Here is a 20,393-nt window from a genome sequence, read left to right as displayed (position 1 = left end):
ATAGAATCAGAGTGAATGGACCACTATTTGGCAAAGCATGACGTCACATCACATTATATGGTCACGATGAACAAAAAGAAATCTGAATAGATTCAAATGTGACCGCGCCTTCAGAGTGTTTTAGGACAGCAGCTGCCCATGTTTAGATATGAAATAGTCACATGATGATGTTGATGCTGTTGTGCTTGTTTGTAGGGCTGGGCATTGTCAATAGAAACCTACAGAATACCTGCAACCATACTGGTATCAATATTGGTTTTGAGGTTTTCAATTATATCAAAAGACACCATAGACCTGTAACGACCACGGGTGAGTCGACTCACTAGCCCTTGGCTAACGGGTCAGACCCTTTAGTCGACTGGTTAACGTAATCGCCCGTGGTGCAGGTGACCCGGGTTTGCGTCCCGGCTGCAGCAGTTCCCGGCTTCTCATTGGGATCTCAAGTTGGCAACCAGTTTGTATTTGTTTTCTTGGGAAATTTGGTTAAGCGTACTCTTGATTCTGTTTGGAAATTCTTACACTAGATACACTACAAAACTTATCGATTTATAACCAGTATTAAATTCTTAAAAGTTTTTTTTTTTGCAACCAGGGTCTAATTTTTGTAGTTTTTTTTTTCTTCCATTGAGCATAACTCATTTTACTCACCAACTTCATTGTGGATATCTTGGATATGGGACCACGGCTGGACACAGCTTGACAATGGTGTCTTGTGGGTCAAACGAACACAAGCATCAAACATGTTTCAACAAGTCCAATTTAACCCAGTTATCTAAATCACATATTTGGAAGTAAAAACAAAAGAGCAAGTTAAAAGTTGTTACCCGAAATGTCCAATATCATCAATGGTTGATTGCATTGCTGGTCGACTTCCTGGTTCATCTTTCAAGAATCACCAGCAATAAACACCCCATTCAGCACAATTGAAAAGTCTTAGTAGATAATCGAAAAAATAATGTACACAGTCTGAGGCCGTGGAGGGGGGGGGGGTTGCTGCTGTTGTTGTTGAAAGGATAAGTTTAAGGCTCATGGTCAGTTGCTCCATAAAGTGCAGTTGTAAAGCTATGTCCAGCAGTAGTCCTTGTCCAAAACCTCCAAAATAAACCTGGTGAGAAAAATTATATCATAACCGATGTGCACAATGGTAAAAACTACAAAAATTAGATGCAGGTTGTAAAAAAATTGTATCAAGTCTGCATGGAAGCAGTACTGACCTTTTTCTAGCAATGCCCAGTCCTATTAAATGATTGGTAAAGTAGATGTTTTCAACTAGCCCAGATATCTGGTGTTTCTGAATTATTTGCCTTTTCATTCATCATAGCTTTTACAGTGTGGATTTATGTCTATCTGATTGGGGTGGGGTGTGGTGGAGAGATTGCGGGGATTGGGGGAGGGATAAAAATCACCAAGGATAAACAATTTTAACGGCGATTTGATTTGTAGAGCTGGAAGAAATCGGCCCCAGTTCGAAGCTGTTATGGAATCTTTTTTAGGACAAGCGGCTACAGATTTGAGCATGCTCCGGTAAACATTTTCCCTTCAATATATTTAATACCCCATGCTCCTACGTGGAAAACATCAGCCCCTGCTGTCCCCCCCCCCGGAGAGCAAGACAGCGTGCTCTGCTGGCCTGCATTTGAACAGCCTGGGACCTGACTGACAGACAGCCAAGAGGGCTCCTGTACATCTAGCTTTTGGAATGGATGTGCGTAAACAAAACTCCATGACAGATTTGGTCAGCTCTAGAGCAGTCTCAGATCAGACTTCAAGTAGCTCTTGTAAATATAACCAAAAGTGTTTGTTTGAACTCACTTGGAGTGCCAGGCAGGTGGGGTTTGCCAATTCAGGTGATGTTTTAAGACGTAGGGCCCTATTTAAATGATCTATAGCACATGGTCTAAAGCCTATGGCACAAGTGCATTTATGGTGTGTCCAAATCTACTTTTGCTAGTTAAATGGCGGATCATCTGGGTGCAAACTAAGGTGCAAGGGGCTTTACTTAGGCCAGTACTTAGTGCAACCCTTTGCAAGGGGTTGTTTTGGGCGTATCATGAGTCAATCAGAGTGTCATGTCCCATACCCTTTAAAAGACAGGTGTGCAGGCACCTTGGTGCATTGCTATTTAAATAGCGGATTCGGCAAGCTGGAGAAATGAACGATTTTCTGCTGAGGATACGGATCTGCTTGTGCGCGAAGTGAACGCGCACGAGCAGATCATCTACAGGAGCAGCAGGAATCCACCAAAGCTCGGATTCCATTTTGACATTTATTTTGTAAATATCGTGATGTACACAATAATAATATTTCACATTGTAATGTTTTTCAAATGTCTTTATGCATGCTGAGTAATCCAGGTAAGGAAATCCCAGAGTGTTGAACCAGTTCATCTGGACACAACGTTTAATGAAAGAAACGTTTCATCACTCATCTGAGTGACCTGTTCAATCTAAACTGATGCAGGTATCCCCACCCATATAAACAATACAGTGGCATAATGACCGAAAACAACGATTGGTTTCATATGCAAATTGCTGTGACCATTAACTAGACTTACAATGGCCATGTGTACTATTCACAGAGGATTTGGGAATGTTTGCAATCACAGCACTGTAAGATGGGGACAGATGTACTCTTAGATCCCCCTCGGTTCAGGGATGGTCGTTCCCTCTTCACATAGATGTTCAAACCAGTGTTCCTCTCTATCAAGGATGTGCACATCCTCATCCTTGAAAGAGTGGCCACCGCTCTGTAGATGGTGTAGACTGTGGAGTCCTGGCCTAACGTGTCAGCTCTTCTGTGTTGTGTCATCCTCTTGGCCAGCGTCTGTTCAGTTTCCCGGATGTACAAGTCACGGCAATCCTCCTGGCACTAAACAGCGTACACTATATTGCTCTGTTTGTGCCCGGGGACCCGATCCTTGGGGTGGACCAATTTCTGGTGCAGCGTGTTTTGGGGTTTGAAAGCAACTGAGACGCGGTGTTTGGAAAATACGTGTCTCAATTGTTCCGACACTCCTGCCACATATGTTATCACCGCTGGTTTACTCTTAGGCAGCTGTTGTCCTTCTCCTCTCTTCGATCAGCTGGTGCACGGCGGCAGTATCGGTGGGGACGTTGTCAGCTTGGTGGTACAACATCCTGATGACTCCTGGTTTGTGCTCCAGTGGATGATGAGAGTCAAACCTTAAGTACTGATCAGTATGTGCTGGTTTGGGGTAAACATCAACAGTCAAATGTCCCCCATCACCAATTGCAATTTCACAGTCTCAGAAGGCTAACCAGTCATCTTTCACGTCCTCCCTGGTGAACTTGATGTGGTTGTCCACAGAGTTAATGTGGTCACTGTGGAGACTGAAGAGGTCACTTAGATGAGTAATGAAACCTTTCTCTCAGTAAACGTTGTGTCAAGATGAACTGATTCACTTTTCTGTGATGTAAGGTCTTAGTTGTAATCTTTTGCATGTTTGTGCGCTGCTCCTCATCCTTGTGTGTGTAACAAGCAGAGTGTACGTGCGATGTGTACCTGCCTACGTAGGCGTATCTTGCTATCTGAATGACACGCCCTTTAAATAGCAGTAAAATACTGCGCCATTGACTTTAAACCGGGTTTTTGTTGGTCAATCGTGCAACTGCTTTCCACTGCTTCAAGATAGCAATGTGCCAACAATGTGCCTGACCACACCTCATTTATAGACCAACACGCCCATGGGTGCTCAGAAGGGCGCGAGGACATTTGCTATTTAAACAACGTGGGCGCTGGGCGGGAAAATGACAACTGCGTCGGTGTGAAACCAGCAGACACTTACGCCGTGCTTTGCGCCGGGTGTAAAACAGAGCCCGTAATCTGGCACGCCTTTCTTTAATTTACAACTAAAGAAACACTGAAAGGGGTAGTACACCTTTTTTTTTTTTTTTTTGAGCAGGAAACGTGTTGGTTAGGGCCTAAGATGATCATATTGGCTCCCCTCATGATGAATATTAAAAAAAAAAATTTTTTAGAAACATCACACGGCTGCTTTGTGTAAGGAAATATATGGTTTTTCTAACATCTGGGGGAACATACATTACAGTCAACTCTCCAAATTACCCGCTTAATATTGGGGTATCAACGACGCTGAGACCCATGTGACGTAGGTGACACAGGGGTCCAGTGTGTTTGACCAATAAAATATGGTGGGAGTAGAAAGGCGACACACCAGCATAACCGACTTAGCTCTCTGGGTAGACTTGAGAGAAACTTGGGTGTGGTGTTCTAGTATAACACTGATGCCTTGAGCCCACCACCGCCACCAGCATCCATCACTGTCCTCTACATCTACACCCCCCTTTAACCCGAGTTAAAGTGCTTACTTTTTAAAGCTCCAGACACGCTAACTAAAATATACACTGAGAAATGTTTTCTGTGGGTGTCCGGGTAGTGTGGCTGTCTATTCCGTTGCTTACCAACATGGGGCTCTCCAGTTCAAATCTCTGTGTTACCTCCGGCTTGGTTGGGCGTCCCTGCAGACAAGAGTTGGCCGTGTCTGCGAGTGAGAAGCCGTATATATCCTGGTCCGTGCACTAGCGCCTCCTCTGGTCGGTTAGGGCGCCTGTTGGGGGGGAACTGGGGGGAATAGCGTGATCCTCCCACACGCGTTCCCCTGGTGAAACGCCTCACTGTCAGGTGAAAAGAAGAGGCTGGTGACTCCACATGTATCGGAGGAGGCGTGTGGTAGTCTGCAGCCCTCCCCCGATCAGCAGTGGGGGTGGAGCAGTGACCGGGACGGCTCGGAAGAGTGGGGTAATTGGTCGGATACAATTGGGGAGAAAAAGGGGAAAAAAAGTAGTTTTCTGGTACAATATATGTGATATATTAAGCAGTTCCCAAACATGGATAGGTCACTTCATCCTTTTCATGTTACAAGTAGTCTTCTCACATTTCTCTTGGGTGAAAATATGTAGTCTAGTATTGTGTCCATTGGCTTCTAACCCAACTCAAGCACCTAGGCTTTGTCCTAAACCACATACTAACATACTGAATACTAAATACTCAGTTATTATAGGTATACTGCACACTCAAATAGTAATCAAGTATGTTATACATCAAAAGGCTAGTTAGACTTACTTGGTGTGTCTTACCTCTGAACGGTCGTTTCATCCCAGATGGTCGTTTTCCTGCTAGGTGAGCAAATGTATTGTGCCTGTATTTGTTTTGTAAAAAGAGGTTATTCTCTCGTGTATGAGTAAATGTTCCTTTCACGAAGTCAGAAGACTAATTGCTAGCAATTTGCTAATCACTAGCTAATCACTAATCGCTAGCTAATATTCTAAACGCTTAATATACTCTACCTATCGTATACGGAGTTCTAAATTACTTCACTTAATATTCTTAAATATTGAAATTAAAATATTAATACTAAATATTCTTGTTTTTTTCCAAGTGTCACTTGCTGACTGTATCGATAGCATTAGCACTAGAAAGAAGAGAGGCTGGGCAGTAGTTGTTGGTGTCATTTTGCCCACAGCTGTCTGCGAAATGGCCTGTTGTAGTAAACCCCACAAATCTGGTGCTCTTACTCTATTTAATCTGGTGGTCAAAATTGTTACAAAGTCCACTGACTGCCGTCCAGTTTAGACTAAAGCCAATGTTCTGTCATGAGATATGTGATGCAGCTGATAAATCTCGTGTAGATTTTTAAATATTCACTTTCAGCTATACATCTGATTAAAAAAAGATCATACAGTACCAAATGTACAGGTGAGGAGATGACACCGGCTGCAATCAAGATGAACAAAGCAGAAGAAAAGTCGAGGAAAGCCGATTTAGAATGGAAGCAACAACAGATGTACTTAACTAAAATGTTTTATTCACAGCATGCTCTCACACGGTAAGAGTTTGTTGTTTGATTTTTCCCCATTCAGGTCATTCTAATATGAGTATGGGACCATAAGCCTTTTAAAATGGTCAGAACACAAAAGGACACATAGGATGAATTTATCTCATAGACGGCACAAGGGTCCATGCAGCGATGAAAGCAGGATCTCAAACTTATTGATGTGTCTGTTCTCATTGTGATATGAATAGATATGTGATTGGCTGTCAGAGGATAACTGATAGGCTTATGGTCCAGATGAGATGGTAAGTCCTGTTGGTGTCACCGTGGTGACTGCTGTCTGTTGGTCTTCATCCAGGGAGATAGAGAACAGGATCGAGGCCGACCATCCAGTGGTGAGTTCTCTCCCCCCACCCACAGCAAAAGCAAAAGAATATCTATCGCAGTTTGTAGCAGGAGCCACTTTGGCCCCTGCATTGTGGTGATTGTCTAGTAACTCATTATCTGCTGCTGAACAATCTGCAGTATTTTAGCAACATTATGTCTTGAAAATGTGAAAATATCTATATAAATATCAAAATGAATGCTCACATGTTTGTTTCTGGTATGATCTCTTCTCTAATAATGCTGATTTTACTAACAAATTGAAAACCTACCAAAGTTCAGTTATGGGCGTTGTTAACTAAAATGTTATCCAGCCTGGTAGCCCGCACTGATGTCAGAGAACAGTGTCTGAGGGAGAAAAAAAAGGGTTAACAAAATCCCTCCTGTGAATAATTGTTAATATCAGTGCCATAACATAATTAAAACCAACCTTTTTTCCCTCGGTGAAAGATTGTTTTTACTTTTGCCTAAATGATTTTTTTTCTAATTCTTTCATGGATGTGAGTGGAGAGAGGAACGTGGACGTGACCCAATGGAATTCAGAGCGTTTTATGTAGCAATTTTGGAATTTAGGCTTTTGTTTTTGGTCTAATTTTAGAATTGGGGATGCTTTTCTGTTGACATTTTAGAATGATATTGGGTTGGGTTCGCAATGTCGATTTGGCCAAGCGCAACACATCAGCTGCTGTGAATTTAACCATATTACATAAATATCATTGAAACAAGAATTTCAAATCACCAGATCATTGCAAACATAGCATACACTACACTATACTGTACTATACTATACTATACTATGCTATACTATACTGTACTATACTATACTATATGCTATATACTCAACTCACTATCATTTTTACATTTACATAGTACAGTATAGTGTAAGCTATGTTTGCAAGAATCTGGTGATTTGAAATTCTTGTTTCAGTGATATTTATGTAATATGGTTAAATTCAGAGTAGCTGATGGGTTGAGCTTGGCCAAATCGACACTGTGAACCCAACCCAATATCGTTCTAAAATTTCAACAGAAAAGCATTCCCAATTCTAAAATTAGACCCAAAAAAAAGTCTAAATTCCAAAATTGCTGCAGAAAATGATCTAAATTCCATTGGGTCACTATATTTTACTATACTGTACTGTACTATGCTCTATGCTGCTATACTGTACTGTACTCCACTATATTATATTCTACTATACTATGCTCGATGCTGCTATACTATACCATATTAATACTCTACTATTCTATAGTCTACTATACTATATGCTTTACTCAACTCACTGTCATTTTTATCCAAAGGTCTTTGAAAGTAGCACAGTCCCTTGCACTGTTTGCATCTATAGTACCACCAAGGTCCTAGCCACTGTAGTCATCATCATCAGAGGGAAAAATATTAATGCTTTTACATGAGTTTGTCACCAGATAGATTTTGGAACAAAGTGAGATTGCTCAGCAGCTGATTTACCCAAACATTACCTATAAAAAACAACTAACAATGACGACAGATCTTTTGACCCAGTAGGGATTACTGCAAACATGAATGCAGCATGAGTTGGATCGCCCTCCGAAACACTCACTGTCTCTCTTTCTCTCTTCATTACTGTCCCTGTCCGTCTTTGACATGGCCCTCCACACCTCTCAGCCTGCACCAGCCTCAGCGGGGGAAGAGAGCGAGGAGGATCAGCAGTTCCGGACCATTTTTCAGGAGATAGCCGGCGATGTGAGTACCAGGGAGTGGTTTTGTGGGTGCATGTTAGCAGGGCTTGTTCCGTACAGGTGTTGCTATATTGCAGGTTTTTTTATTTTATTTTATTTTTTTTGTCATTTCATGAACAAAAGAATGAATGTAGCACAAGAACACTGGCAGAACATCTCATTCGCAGAGATGGGAAAAAATACTTCATAATCTAATTATGCTACAAAATACAAAAAAATGTCATTAATCAAAATACATGTATTTTGTATTTCAAATACCAAAAAAGTACATGGCATCTGGGGTGTTTCTCCAAAGACCACAAATGTTGGGGAAGGGTGCTTAAAATCAGTTTGTGTTATGAACAAAGATGAAGATAACTGATTGTATAAAACGGTTTTCCTAAAAAATGTAGGTCTACATTCACACAAAGTTGAATGTATGTATATATATGAATGTATGTGTAGAGGGAACGACCATCCCTGAACTGAGGGGGATCTAAGAGTACATCTGTCACCATCTTACAATGCTGTGATTGCAACCATTCCCAAATCCTCTGTGAATAGTACACATGGCCATTGTAACTCTAGTAAATAGTCACGGTAATCTGCATATGAAACAGATCGTTGGTTTTGGTCGTTATGCCACTGTATTGTTTATAAGGGTGGGGATACCTGCAGTCAGTTTAGACTGAAGAGGTCACTTATGCCCCCTTTCCACTACATGGAACCGGCTCGACTCAACTCGCAGAGTGTCATTTTCCATTACCGTAACAGTACCCCCTCAGTGTAGCTGGTCTGCATTGTTTCTGGTACCGGCTCCAGTTTTTTTGGAACCTCAACAAAGGTGATACCAGAAAAGTGGTAACAGTTACCAAAATACCGGTACTTTGCTGTAACGGAAAATGAAAAAGTCGAGTCGAGTTGAGCTGGTACCATGTAGTGGAAAAGGGGCATTAGATGAGTGATGAAACGGTTATCTCAATAAGCGTTGTGTCCAGATGAACTGATTCACCTTTCTGTGATTCTACACCTGGATTATGGAGGATGCAGAAAGACGTAGGCCTACATTCGTTCAGCCAACAATCATCAGGGCTGTTGTCTCCTGCTAGGTGAGCGGGATAGGGATTGACAAGGGCACAGTGAATGACGTAATTTAACACAGCTTTGAAGAACACATGTACTGTACAGCTGGTTTTTCAAGTAGCCATTCACTATAACCCCTTTTGCTGAAGTGACAGCACCACAAAAATGAAGGCTGAACGCAGCCCACATCAGCATCCACACCGCCAATACAGCATGACGTCACGTCATCATGTGTGATATGGCGGCTGTCTTACCTTTGTATCATCCTCATCATCACCGTGACTTAGATGAACAAGCTATAACTGGAAAGAAGATGTCTGATCTCTTCTGAAAAGGATGTTTTTTTTAGTATTTTCAAATACAAAATACTGCTCCCAGAAGTAACAAATTACCAATTACAAACTATTTTTTCCAGACTGGTAAATGCAAATTACAAAATACTCAAAAGTATTTTCAATACGTACTTCAGGTACTTTTAATCAAAATACTGACGTTCTGTGTTTGTTAGCTGTAGCCTTAAGGGAAGCAAAACACGCCTTTGACGGGCGTCCGGGTAGGGTAGCGGTCTATTCTGTTGCCTACCAACACAGGAATCGGTGGTTTGAATCTCCGTGTTACCTCCGGCTTGGTCGGGCGTCCCTACAGACACAATTGACCTTTCACAAAGTCCCGCCCCCCTTAGTTACTGTTGCTATGCCCGTCAAGCATTTCAGAACTATCCAGGAAGTAGCCGGAAAACACCAAAACATGAAGGAAGAAATCAGCGCATTGTGTGGGTAAAAGTAACAGTAATAATATGTTAGCTGTATTAGCTATCAATAATAGCTAGTAGCAAGCTTAGCTTGGAGCAGACAGGTATTTTTGTCGATTTTGGATGGATTAAGCTGGCCATGGGGTCTGCTATACTGTGAAATCTATTGCCGACATTGCGCTTCTTGCGTTCTGGGTTTCGGGAAGGGAAAGAAAATTAGACCCCCTCCAAACTTTTCAGATATCTAGTATCCGATTTGCAGATCCCATAGGCACACCGTTTCAGCATTTTGCTGTGTGTTTGAAAGCTTGACGGACCGTTGCTAAGGTAGGATTGGACAAGCACCGTTCTGGGGTGGTACTTTGCGAAAGGTCAATTGGCCGTGTCTGTAGGTGGGAAGCCAGTTGTGGGTATGTGTCCTGGTTGCTGCACTAGCACCTCCTCTGGTCAGTCAGGGCACCTGTTCAGGGGGAAGGTGGAACTGGGGGTGGGGGGGGGGGCGTGATCCTCCCACGTGCTACGTCCCCCTGGTGAAACTCCTCGCTGTCAGATGAAAAGAAGCGGCTGGCGACTCCACATGTATCGGAGGAGGCATGTGGTAGTCTGCAGCCCTCCCCGGATCGGCAGAAGGGGTGGAGCAGCAACCAGGACAGCTCGGAGGAGTGGGGTAATTGGCCGGATACAAATGGGGAGAAAAGGGGGGGGGCATTGTCTATCATCGTTTGTACCCAGGCTCCTGGGTAGTGCTGTGGTTTTCCTGGCACACCACAGTATTTGCATATCCTATACAAATCTTTGGAGAGGTGGGCTTTAATTTTACTTTGGAGACTAAGAGTAAATTACCCTCTTTCTCTTTTTTTTTGTCCGTCCCTTCTCTTCTGTGTCTCGCTCATAGGAAATGGAAATTACAGCCAACGAATTGAAGAATGTTCTCAACAGAGTGGTCGCCAAACGTAAGTCATGTCAACACTAAATTATACCCACCCACCATTTCTTCTTTTGTTATATGAAAAGCCTTAGTTTGAGTGCTGTGTGGCCCCTTAGTTTTGGCTGTTCTCATCTCATCCCTATTCTAAAAGCATCCATCGCATCATCTTGGCGGCACGGTGGCCCAGTGGTTAGCGCTGTCACCTCACACCAAGAAGGTCCTGGGTTCAAACCTCAGGGTTGTCCCAACCTTGGGGGGCATCCCAGGTTGTCCTCTGTGTGGAGTTTGTATGTTCTCCCCGTGTCTGTGGTGGGTTTTCTCCAGGTGCTCCGGTTTCCTCCACCATCAAAAAGACATGCGTGTTAGGGTTAATGCTCCTGTCTGTGCCCCTGACCGAGGCATGGCAAGACGAACTGGAGTTGGTTCTGGGGTGCTGCACGGCAGCTGCTCACTGCTCCTAGCTACACAGCTAGGATGGGTTAAATGTAGAGAAAGAATTGCCCCGGGGGATTAATAAAGTATATCCAAAAAAAAAAAGAAATCTTGTACAAGACCTACATCTAATACACCTGCACAGTCTCTCTCTCCACTCACTGCAAAAAACATGAGCTTAAATACAAGACATAAACACTGAATTTGAGGGGAAAAGTACTTAATACTAGTGAAATTATCTGTCCATGCAACAAGATAATTTTACTTGACAAGAAATCTTAAAATAAGTTGGTTCCAGTCTAGAAATAAGTAGGCCCGGATGAGTGTTCAAAGGCTTTATATAAAAAAATGCTGGTTTTTAGATCAAATTACTTAAGATCAGACTTGCTACAGCACAGTAATATGTGAAATACACTGAATATTAGCAAATAATTCTTAACTCAATTTTTTTGCATTCTTATTTTAGCACACTGAAAAGGGAACAAGAAATCAAATTACTATTTATGTGGAAACTACTTAATACTAGTGGAGTATGATTATTCCATTACTTGAAACAAGTTGGCTCATCTTGAAATATGTAGACCCAAACTTAAAACTAGTCCTTAATCCCAAAGCATACATCTTAAAACAGGAAACTTGATTTTACTGAAATCACAACCAGGGCAAGTGAAATTTCTGTCAACATTTATGACAACTCTTTCCAAGTTTGAGCAGTGAAAATCAAAGTGTACTTTAATTTCGTGATAGGTGAAGCATGTTGGGCCATTGAATAAAAATGTATTTATATTTATATATATATATATATATATATATATATATATATATAAAGGCCTTGTGTCATTCTTAAATCAAGCAATTAAACTTGAGTTTGTGTCACTGAATCTTGAAACAAGTTATTTTTTGTGAAAGAGAATGGTACAAATTGCTACTCTAGCTAATGTAGCTTGTTTTAACAATAAATTACTCAATTGTAAGATTTCCTGACTAATTGAGGCATGAAAGACATATTCATGATCAATTTAAGAATATACCATGAATTCAAAGATAGAAACTATTAACAACTTTTAAAACAAGATAATTAACCTCATATTTCCTGATCTAAGATTTTAAATCTTGGCAAGCACAGAAGAATTTGCAGTGGCTGTAGTCTTTTTAGTTTTTTCCTTCCCAAATATGTGACGTCATTTTTCGTGTTATTCTTAGGTGGTGCTAACAGAGACAGATTTATATGTACATGGAGTAGATTTGGTCAAGAAAACCATCATCCTCTATATGATTGTATCAGGAATCAGGAACAATGTATTGTCATTTCTTTCATGTACTTGCATACACAAAAGAAACAAAATTCCATTTCCCCCAGCCCACAGCAGTGTGACACAACAGACAAAAACACACATCCAAAATTCCCAAAAACGACACCATCAAAAACAGAGAGAACAACACAGTCCAAAAATTTCCACTATCCAGAGAACGAACACCAGCGAGGATGACTGTCGGAACTGCCGGTCTGCATGGGCTAGCAGTTAGCATAGCCTGCCCCGCTTCCGCGTCCTGTCAGACCACCCTTGGTGTTTCCTCCTTGGGCGCAGCTCCAGCAGGGCCGTGGTCCCTGGGCCCACCGGATGCAGCAGACCAGGCTCCAGCGCCAGCTCTCCCAGCCAGACACCTTTGACACACCTCCCCACACTCCACACGCTGACACTAAAACACAGTCAACGCCAGGCGAGGCCGCTGCCAGACCACCCTCGGCGTTATCAGAACTGTCGGTCTGCATGGGCTAGCAGTTAGCTTAGCCTGCCCTGCTTCCGTGTCCTGTCAGACCGCCCTGGTGTTACCTCCTTGGGTGCAGCTCCAGTCAGGGCCGCGGTCCCTGGGCCCACAGGACACACCAGACCAAGCTCTCCGAACCTATCCAGCACCAGCTCTCCCAGCCATCAAATGAAGACAAAACAAACCTAGATGCAGACGTGGACAAAGACACTGCGAGGACGGCACTGGGAGAGGCCGCTGCAAACGCAAGTTTGCGCTGCCATCTTCCCACACCGGTGCTGGGTGAGGCCGCTACAAACGTGAATTTGTGCCCCCATCTTCCCACACCGGAAGCAGAAGGTTCTGGTGTGGGAAGTGGTATGGTGCTCATGTTGTTTTTGAGTGCAGCCTTCCTTTAAGCGGTTATATATAATGGATGAATTCATGGCTGGAGTTAATGTCTTGAACATGAACATGTGTATTGATTGTGAGTTGTTGAGTAAGTGGTTCTTGAGGGATGTGCAGTTACTTGTTAAACATACCTTTCTCATCCTTGTCCTCATCCTCTTCCCTTTTCTCTGTCTCTCGCTCTCTGTTTCTCTTTCATCATCATCCAGATAAGGACATCAGCACAGAGGGCTTTAGCCTGGAGAGTTGCAGGAGCATGATTGCTCTCATGGATGTATCCTTTGTATCGAGTGCATCGGGCTGGCTGCGTTGTCTGTGGGGCGCACAGCCTGTCCAGACCCATGGCAGGGTCAATGATGGACATTAACAAATGGAGGCCTCTTCAGTCGCTTCTCCACGCCCTACACATTGTTATCAACCCCCATTTATTTTTAAAGTAAAGTGTCTCTTTAGTGTGTTAGAATTTAATTTTTTCACTACATTGATGATACCTTTCAACCTCTGACCTTCATATCCCTTGGAATGTGTATTCACCATTTGGCCCAGCTTCCAAGTCTTTTTACAAAATCATTGAAAATTATGGAGATTTGGTTTAAAAAAGGTAGAAAAATCAAGGCGTCCGGGTAGTGTAGTGGTCTATTCCGTTGCCTACCAACACGGGGATCGCCAGTTCGCATCCCTGTGTTACCTCAAGCTTGGTCGGGGGTCTCTACAGACACAATTGGCCATGTCTGCAGGTGGGAAGCTGGATGTGGGTATGTGTCCTGGTCTCGCTGCACTAGGGCCTCCTCTGGTCAGTCGCGATGCCTGTTAGGGGAGGAGGGGGAACTGGGGGGAATAGTGTGATCCTCCCACACACTACGTCCTCCTGGCGAAACTCCTCACTGTCAGGTGAAAAGAAGCAGCTGCTGACTCCACATGTATCAGAGGAGACATGTGGTAGTCTGGAGCCCTCCCCAGATCGGCAGAGGGGGTGGAGCAGCGACCGGGACGGCTCGGAAGAGTGGGGTAACTGGCTGGATACAATTGGGGACAAAAGGGGGGGGGGGTAAAAGGACAAAAAAAAAGTAGAACAATCAGCTTTTTATGTGATCAGTTTGAGCCTCTACAAATTGTGTTGGAGACATTTGGAAGAAAAACAAAAAAAATTTCAGTTGGCAAACTTTTACGAGGAACAAAGTTCTGTTGGTTGACTGGTTGAAGTGCTGCATTTCTTGCATGGACATCAACTTGTTATTTACCCGTTTGTGGTTCTTAACCCTCTGTATAGATGGATGGGACAGGCAGACTTAATCTGCAGGAATTCAGACATCTGTGGAACAAGATCAAACAGTGGCAGGTGTGAACGATGGTTCTGAACCCTCTCTTTGTTTGTTTTTCGCTGTGAGGATGGGCAGCTCCCTGACCTCTTAGTATTTCCATTTATTCAGTGAGCTGGAAGGCAGACAGAAAGAGAGAGTAGGGCCGATGCAAGAGAGAGCTTTACTGATGGGATTTGAGCCCAAACCAGTGGGAATATGGCACGTTAGCCCAGTGGTTAGCGCTGTCGCTTCACAGCAAGAACCTGTTCAGGGGGGAGGGGGAACTGGGGGGAATAGTGTGATCCTCCCACGCGTTACGTCCCCCTGGTGGAACTCCTCACTGTCAGGTGAAAAGAAGCAGCTGGCGACTCCACATGTATCGGAGGAGGCATGTGGTAGTCTGCAGCTCTCCCCGGATCGGCAGAGAGAGTGGGGCAGTGACCGGGACAGCTCGGGAAGAGTGGGGTAATTGGCCGGGTACAATTGGGGAGAAAAGGGGGGGGGGGAGAAGTCACTCATCTGTGAACCTAAACTTGATAAGGCTGTTCTTCTGAAGGCTTTAGTTGTGTGATGGACATTAGCAGGCCCAGCAGAATCATTCCGTCTCTTTTCCAGGGAATCTTTAAGCACTACAACTCAGACCAGTCAGGCAGCATCAACAGCTACGAGATGAGGAATGCTGTCAATGACGCAGGTAATATTACCGACATAAAGATCACATGGCTGCAATTTAGCAAATCAGTGTACAAGATCTTGAGTTATTTTCCTATGAGGCCTTTTATGGGAAAATAAAGGAATCCTCCATTTTCATTAATATCATTAAACTGTAGATGGAACCCTTAAAAGTAATATCATTAGGGTCCGCGGTGGCGTAGCGGTCTAAGCATCGGCTTTGTGTCGATGCAGTTGCCCACTGGGGACCGGGGTTCACGCCCCGGTCTCGTCAGATCCGACTATGGCCGGACTCGGTGAAGCAGCAGTAATTGGCAATGCTGTCTTCGGGAAGGGGGTGGAGTCAGCTTGTGTTTGTCTCTGTGTGTGTTGGAAAAAGCAGTGGTTCGGCCTGGAGTCGCCTTGTCACCAAAGTGGGGAGGCGTCTCCTTCGAGACTGCTGGCCGGAGAGATGCAGTTGGCGAATGCATGCAGTACGAGGGAGGGTGTTTGAACTAAAATAGGGAGCGATTGGCCACTAGATTGGCAGAAAAAAAGGGAAAAATCAGAAATAAATTAAAAAATATATATCATTTTGCAATACCTACCAAGAATTTTTATCTTCCAATGTCCTTTTAAAGTTTCCAGAATTTGTTTTGGTTTAAGTGGTGCTGCTTTATATTTTGGAGCAGAGCTCTGAAGGTTTTTGATTGAATATCTGTAGGACTCATTCACAGTCTGCGTTGTTGGTGATTGTTCAGCTGGAACTCATGTGAATGTTCTTGTCACTGTACAGTCACTTGTCTTGTGTCCCGCCCAGGCTTCCGTCTCAACAACCAGCTGTACGACATCATCACCATGCGCTACGCTAACGAGAACATGAACATCGACTTTGACAGCTTCATCAGCTGTCTGGTGCGGCTTGAAGCCATGTTCAGTAAGTCCACAACAAGTATAGTATATATAGTCACATCTGAACCGGGGGGGGATCACATCATGGATTAGAATCTTTACCGGGGGGGGGCGTCCGGGTAGCGTAGCGGTCTACTCCAACATGGAGATGAACAGTTCGAATCCTTATGTTACATCCGGCTTGGTCGGGCATCCCTACAGACACAATTGGTCATATCTACAGGTGGGAAGCCAGATGTGGGTATGTGTTCTGGTCGCTGCGCTTGCGCCTCCTACGGTCAGTCGATGTGTTTGTTCGGGGGAGGAGGGGGAACTGAGGGGAATAGCGTGATCCTCCCGCGCATTAGGTCTCCCTGGTGAAACTCCTCACTGTCAGGTGAAAAGAAGCGGCTGGCAACTCCACATGTATCAGAGGAGGCATGTGGTAGTCTGCAGCCCTCCCCGGATTGGCAGAGGGGGTGGAGCGGTGACCGGGACGGCTCGGAAGAGTGGGGTAATTGGCCAGCTTTTTGAGCCTGTAGTGGGTAGAGGTGATGGTCCAGTCCAGCATCCTGTAACTTTGTTTGATTATCAAACACCTCACACTGTAGATGGATCCGGCACAGCCACAGTATTATGTTGTGAATTCTCTTTACAGGGGCATTCCAGGCCTTTGATCAAGATGGAGATGGCACCATCAGACTCAGTGTGCTGGAGGTAAGAGCATCACAGTGGACTGCTTGTGAGTACAGGGGTTGTGCCACAAGGCATCAGTCCCTGTTTGGTAGGATGTTCTTTTGAGAAACATGCACTTAAACAGTTAAAAGATAACTTTTTTTTTTTTTTTACAACCTGGGTCTTATTTTTGTCTTTTGTTTTTTTGGCATCAAACACATCAGTTATGATATAATTTTACTTACTGGCTTCATTTTGGGGATTGGAACCACGCTGGACACTGCTAAACAATGGTGTCTTACAGGGCGACCGAACATAGCTTTAAACTTATCCTTTCAAAAACCGTGACAAAAAACACCACATAGTGCCTCAGTCAGACTGTGTACATGGTTTTCACAGTTGTGCTGGTCAGCTAGTTGATCCATGAGTACCACTACCTATACAGCAAGTGTAGGCTGTTCATTCCTGCAAGGTGCTCTATGAACGACCATTGTTGATGATATTGGATATTTCGGGTTATAACTTTCGTGTTCACTTCCAAATACATAGTTTAGATAATTGGGTTAAACTGGACTTGCTGAAACATGTCTGATGCACGAGTTTAGTTTCCCCATAAAACACTGATGTCAAGATGGTGGTCCGATATCCAAATTCTCAACAATGAAGCCGAGAATCAAGTGATATCCTAACCAATATGCACAATGGCTAGTAGACCATTATGGAAAGCTGCTCAGTAGTTCAGAGCACACTGGTTTGGTACTAATACTGGTTTGGTACTCTCCCACCCCATTTGTAACCCTGGTATGGTGCTACCCCAGCCCCCCACCCCACTAACTAAATTGGTTGGACCCCAGCTTTTTGTTTTACATTAAGATGGCTTGTAAAGGAATGTCTAATGAACACCGTCCATGGAGCAAGTGCTGGGTCCTCTTAGAACGGCCTGCTATTACGATACCTGTTGACATATCTGGTGGTGTGCAAAGAAAATCACCTGAAAATAGTTATCAAGATCAAGTTTTATTTGATGGGAACAAGCCTTAGATTAGAAATGCCGGAAAGGTTGAGGAGGGTAGAGTTGCTGGTCCTGTCACCTGAGCTGGACTTACATGTGGCCGTGTCCCCTCTCTTGTATCCGCAGTGGCTCCAGTTAACCATGTACGCCTAGAGAGGGCCCGTCCTCTTCCAGGTGAGCTCCACTCCACACGAGGACCAGAATCACCGGCCTTTACCTCATTTTTCCCCGTGGCTGACACACCGTTCGCACTCATCCACTTCAAGTTTGACCCCCAACCTCACCTCCACCTCGTTCATTTGCGAGGGATAGACCTGCTCTTTACCTGTTTATCAAACCCCTTCTTTCCATCTTCAGCACATACTTTTGTGTTCTCTACTTTTTCTCAGTTCCCTCTATCCAGGTCTCGGACCTCTCAGCATCTCCTTTCCTGCCCTTGTCCTCCTTGTATCGCTGAAAAACAGTTTCTTTGAAGTCACCAGCCGAGTTTTCTTTTTCTCTTTTTAACAATTATTTTTAATCCTAACCCTTTCCATTAAACACATACCGTACTTTTCTCAGGCATCAAACACACAAACAACCTCTCTGTTTCAGTCAGGATACCTCACAAACTCGCACACTCTGACTAATACCTTCCCGGTACTGTGGCTTTTTACCTTGCTCTTCCAGCTTCGACCTAGCTTATTGATTATATTTCCGGTATTGATGACACTAAAACTGTACTGGCCCCTTTTTTCCCCGCACCAGCCAAGTAAACCAGGTTCTCAGACGGACAATGGATAAACTGGTCAGTTGTGGGACGGGCTTTCTCGAGCGGTAACTTACTGACCCCACCCCCACCCCTTCAATTTATCCACCTTATCAAAAACAAACCAACCCTTGATGGCGGCACGCGCCCTCTTCCCTCGCTGGTCCGACTGACAGGGTTCTCTTCGTTGGACCTTTTTTTTTATTTTTTTTTTTTTAGATGAACTGTTGGATTATGGGAAGAGATCACACACGGACCTTCCATTTTCAACCTGGCACCAGCCAATGGGAAGAAGCCCCCCCCCCACGATAACCCTCGACATCTGTACAGTCTGCTAGTCTTTCAGCTCTGCATGTGGACGGATGAGATTTGAGGACCTGCTGAGGAAAAAAAGAAGAAGAAAAAACGACTTTGCAGAGCGCGCGACGGCGCCGCGCAGCAGAGTTACAACGCTCTAGGTTCTACAAAATGATGGAGTTGTGAATATGGCTAACGGGTTGGACTTAAGCTTATTTTGTGGTTTTTCTATTGAAGCTTTGGTCACTGAGTGTAATGCATTTTTAACCATTTAAACCAAATAAATAATCCTGTAGTTACTGGTCCTGGCTGACGTTTGCTGCGTCCACGACAAACAGCCCTGCTAATTTACCGCGCTAACGTGCTGCGAAATCCTTACGTACAAATCAACACAACAACACAGGCAGAACTGTTTGATAATGTTGCAATTTTTTTTTTTTAATTTAATTGAACACTTATAAGAACGCATTTTCTTAAAAAATGTATTACAAGTTCCCAACTTTGGTAATAACAAAAAAAAAAAGGAAAAGAAGAAACTCAGGAATGCCAGGTAAGAGGTGTGACTGTGTGCTTAACTTGGCCTCTAACAGCAGGGGCAGATGAATCAAGAGTGCCACGACACCACGTATACCAAGAGAGCGCGGACCGAGTTTTCGCACCGATTAAAAGTCGACGCAGTACAGCACAAAAACAGGTTCGCGTTGGCAACTTGTACCTCTGCCTCCAACCCAAGGTGTTTTTCGGGGGGTGGGGTGGGGGTGGAGAGTGAGGGGTGAGGTATGGCATGGGAGATGAATCTTTATTCTGTCCCTTCGAGCTCTTCCCTTTTAATCACCTCCTGTAAACATCCTTCACCTCCACACAAATGCCTCCTTTAACAAAAACAACCCTTACTGCGGGAGAGGCGAACCAACGACAACACAATGCTCCAGAAACGTCAACAATAAAAAAACGATAGTACACACTCATTCTTTAGAAAAAGAAAATACCCGGAACCGTTTTGTCCACCACATTGAGTAGAAATGCACTCTCACTCACATACACTCACACACACACACACACAAAATTATTTGTCCACACACAACAGGACACGCCACCATGTCTTGGTGCTCCGTCACGGCAAAGAAAAATCCTCAAATTGCAAATTCCAGACCAAAGTCACACCACACTGCACCCGAAGTCCCTCAACGCCCTAATATCGACGAGCAACACCCAAAAAAAACCAAGAAACCCCAATTTGCTAAAAATGTGCTAGCAGAGGGTTAAAAAAAATACGGGTTACCATTCAACAAAAAAAAAAAAAAAATCAAAGAAAACTTAAAACACCAAGTTACTTAATTGTAACAATGGCTAAAAAAAAGGATTGTCTTCAAATCTCCAAAAGGTATCAATCACGCCTTTAAATTACTTTTAATTTTCCAGACCCATGTAAACTTAAGGTTACAATGAGTGAATAATGGCAAGTTCCTCTTCAAAATTAAAGAAAAGAAAATCACTAGAGTTGCTCAACATGACACATCACAGCTACACTCATAACAATAGCAAAAAAAAAAAAAAACCCATCTCTTGACCCATG

General features: G+C 43.8%; 1 protein-coding gene across 2 annotated transcripts in view; it reads left to right on the top strand.

Annotated features, from left to right (window-relative positions):
- capn3a (calpain 3a, (p94)) overlaps nt 1-17,925 on the top strand; it is a 41,854-nt gene extending 23,929 nt beyond the window's left edge. The window contains exons 13-22 of one of the 2 annotated variants that reach the window (XM_056296508.1): nt 6,171-6,207; nt 7,839-7,938; nt 10,126-10,139; nt 10,621-10,678; nt 13,452-13,516; nt 14,513-14,581; nt 15,159-15,237; nt 16,015-16,131; nt 16,744-16,802; nt 17,899-17,925. In XM_056296508.1, coding sequence (XP_056152483.1) covers nt 6,171-6,207; nt 7,839-7,938; nt 10,126-10,139; nt 10,621-10,678; nt 13,452-13,516; nt 14,513-14,581; nt 15,159-15,237; nt 16,015-16,131; nt 16,744-16,802; nt 17,899-17,925 — 625 coding nt within the window. The remainder of the gene's footprint in view (nt 1-6,170; nt 6,208-7,838; nt 7,939-10,125; nt 10,140-10,620; nt 10,679-13,451; nt 13,517-14,512; nt 14,582-15,158; nt 15,238-16,014; nt 16,132-16,743; nt 16,803-17,898) is intronic. The other variant, XM_056296509.1, reaches the window with a different exon arrangement.
- Nucleotides 17,926-20,393: the final 2,468 nt, after the last annotated feature.

This window comes from Lampris incognitus, chromosome 16, assembly GCF_029633865.1.
Source record: "Lampris incognitus isolate fLamInc1 chromosome 16, fLamInc1.hap2, whole genome shotgun sequence".
Classification (NCBI taxonomy): Eukaryota; Metazoa; Chordata; class Actinopteri; order Lampriformes; family Lampridae; genus Lampris; species Lampris incognitus.
Note: the sequence above shows the minus strand (reverse complement) of the source record. Positions and strands in the feature narration are given on the sequence as shown.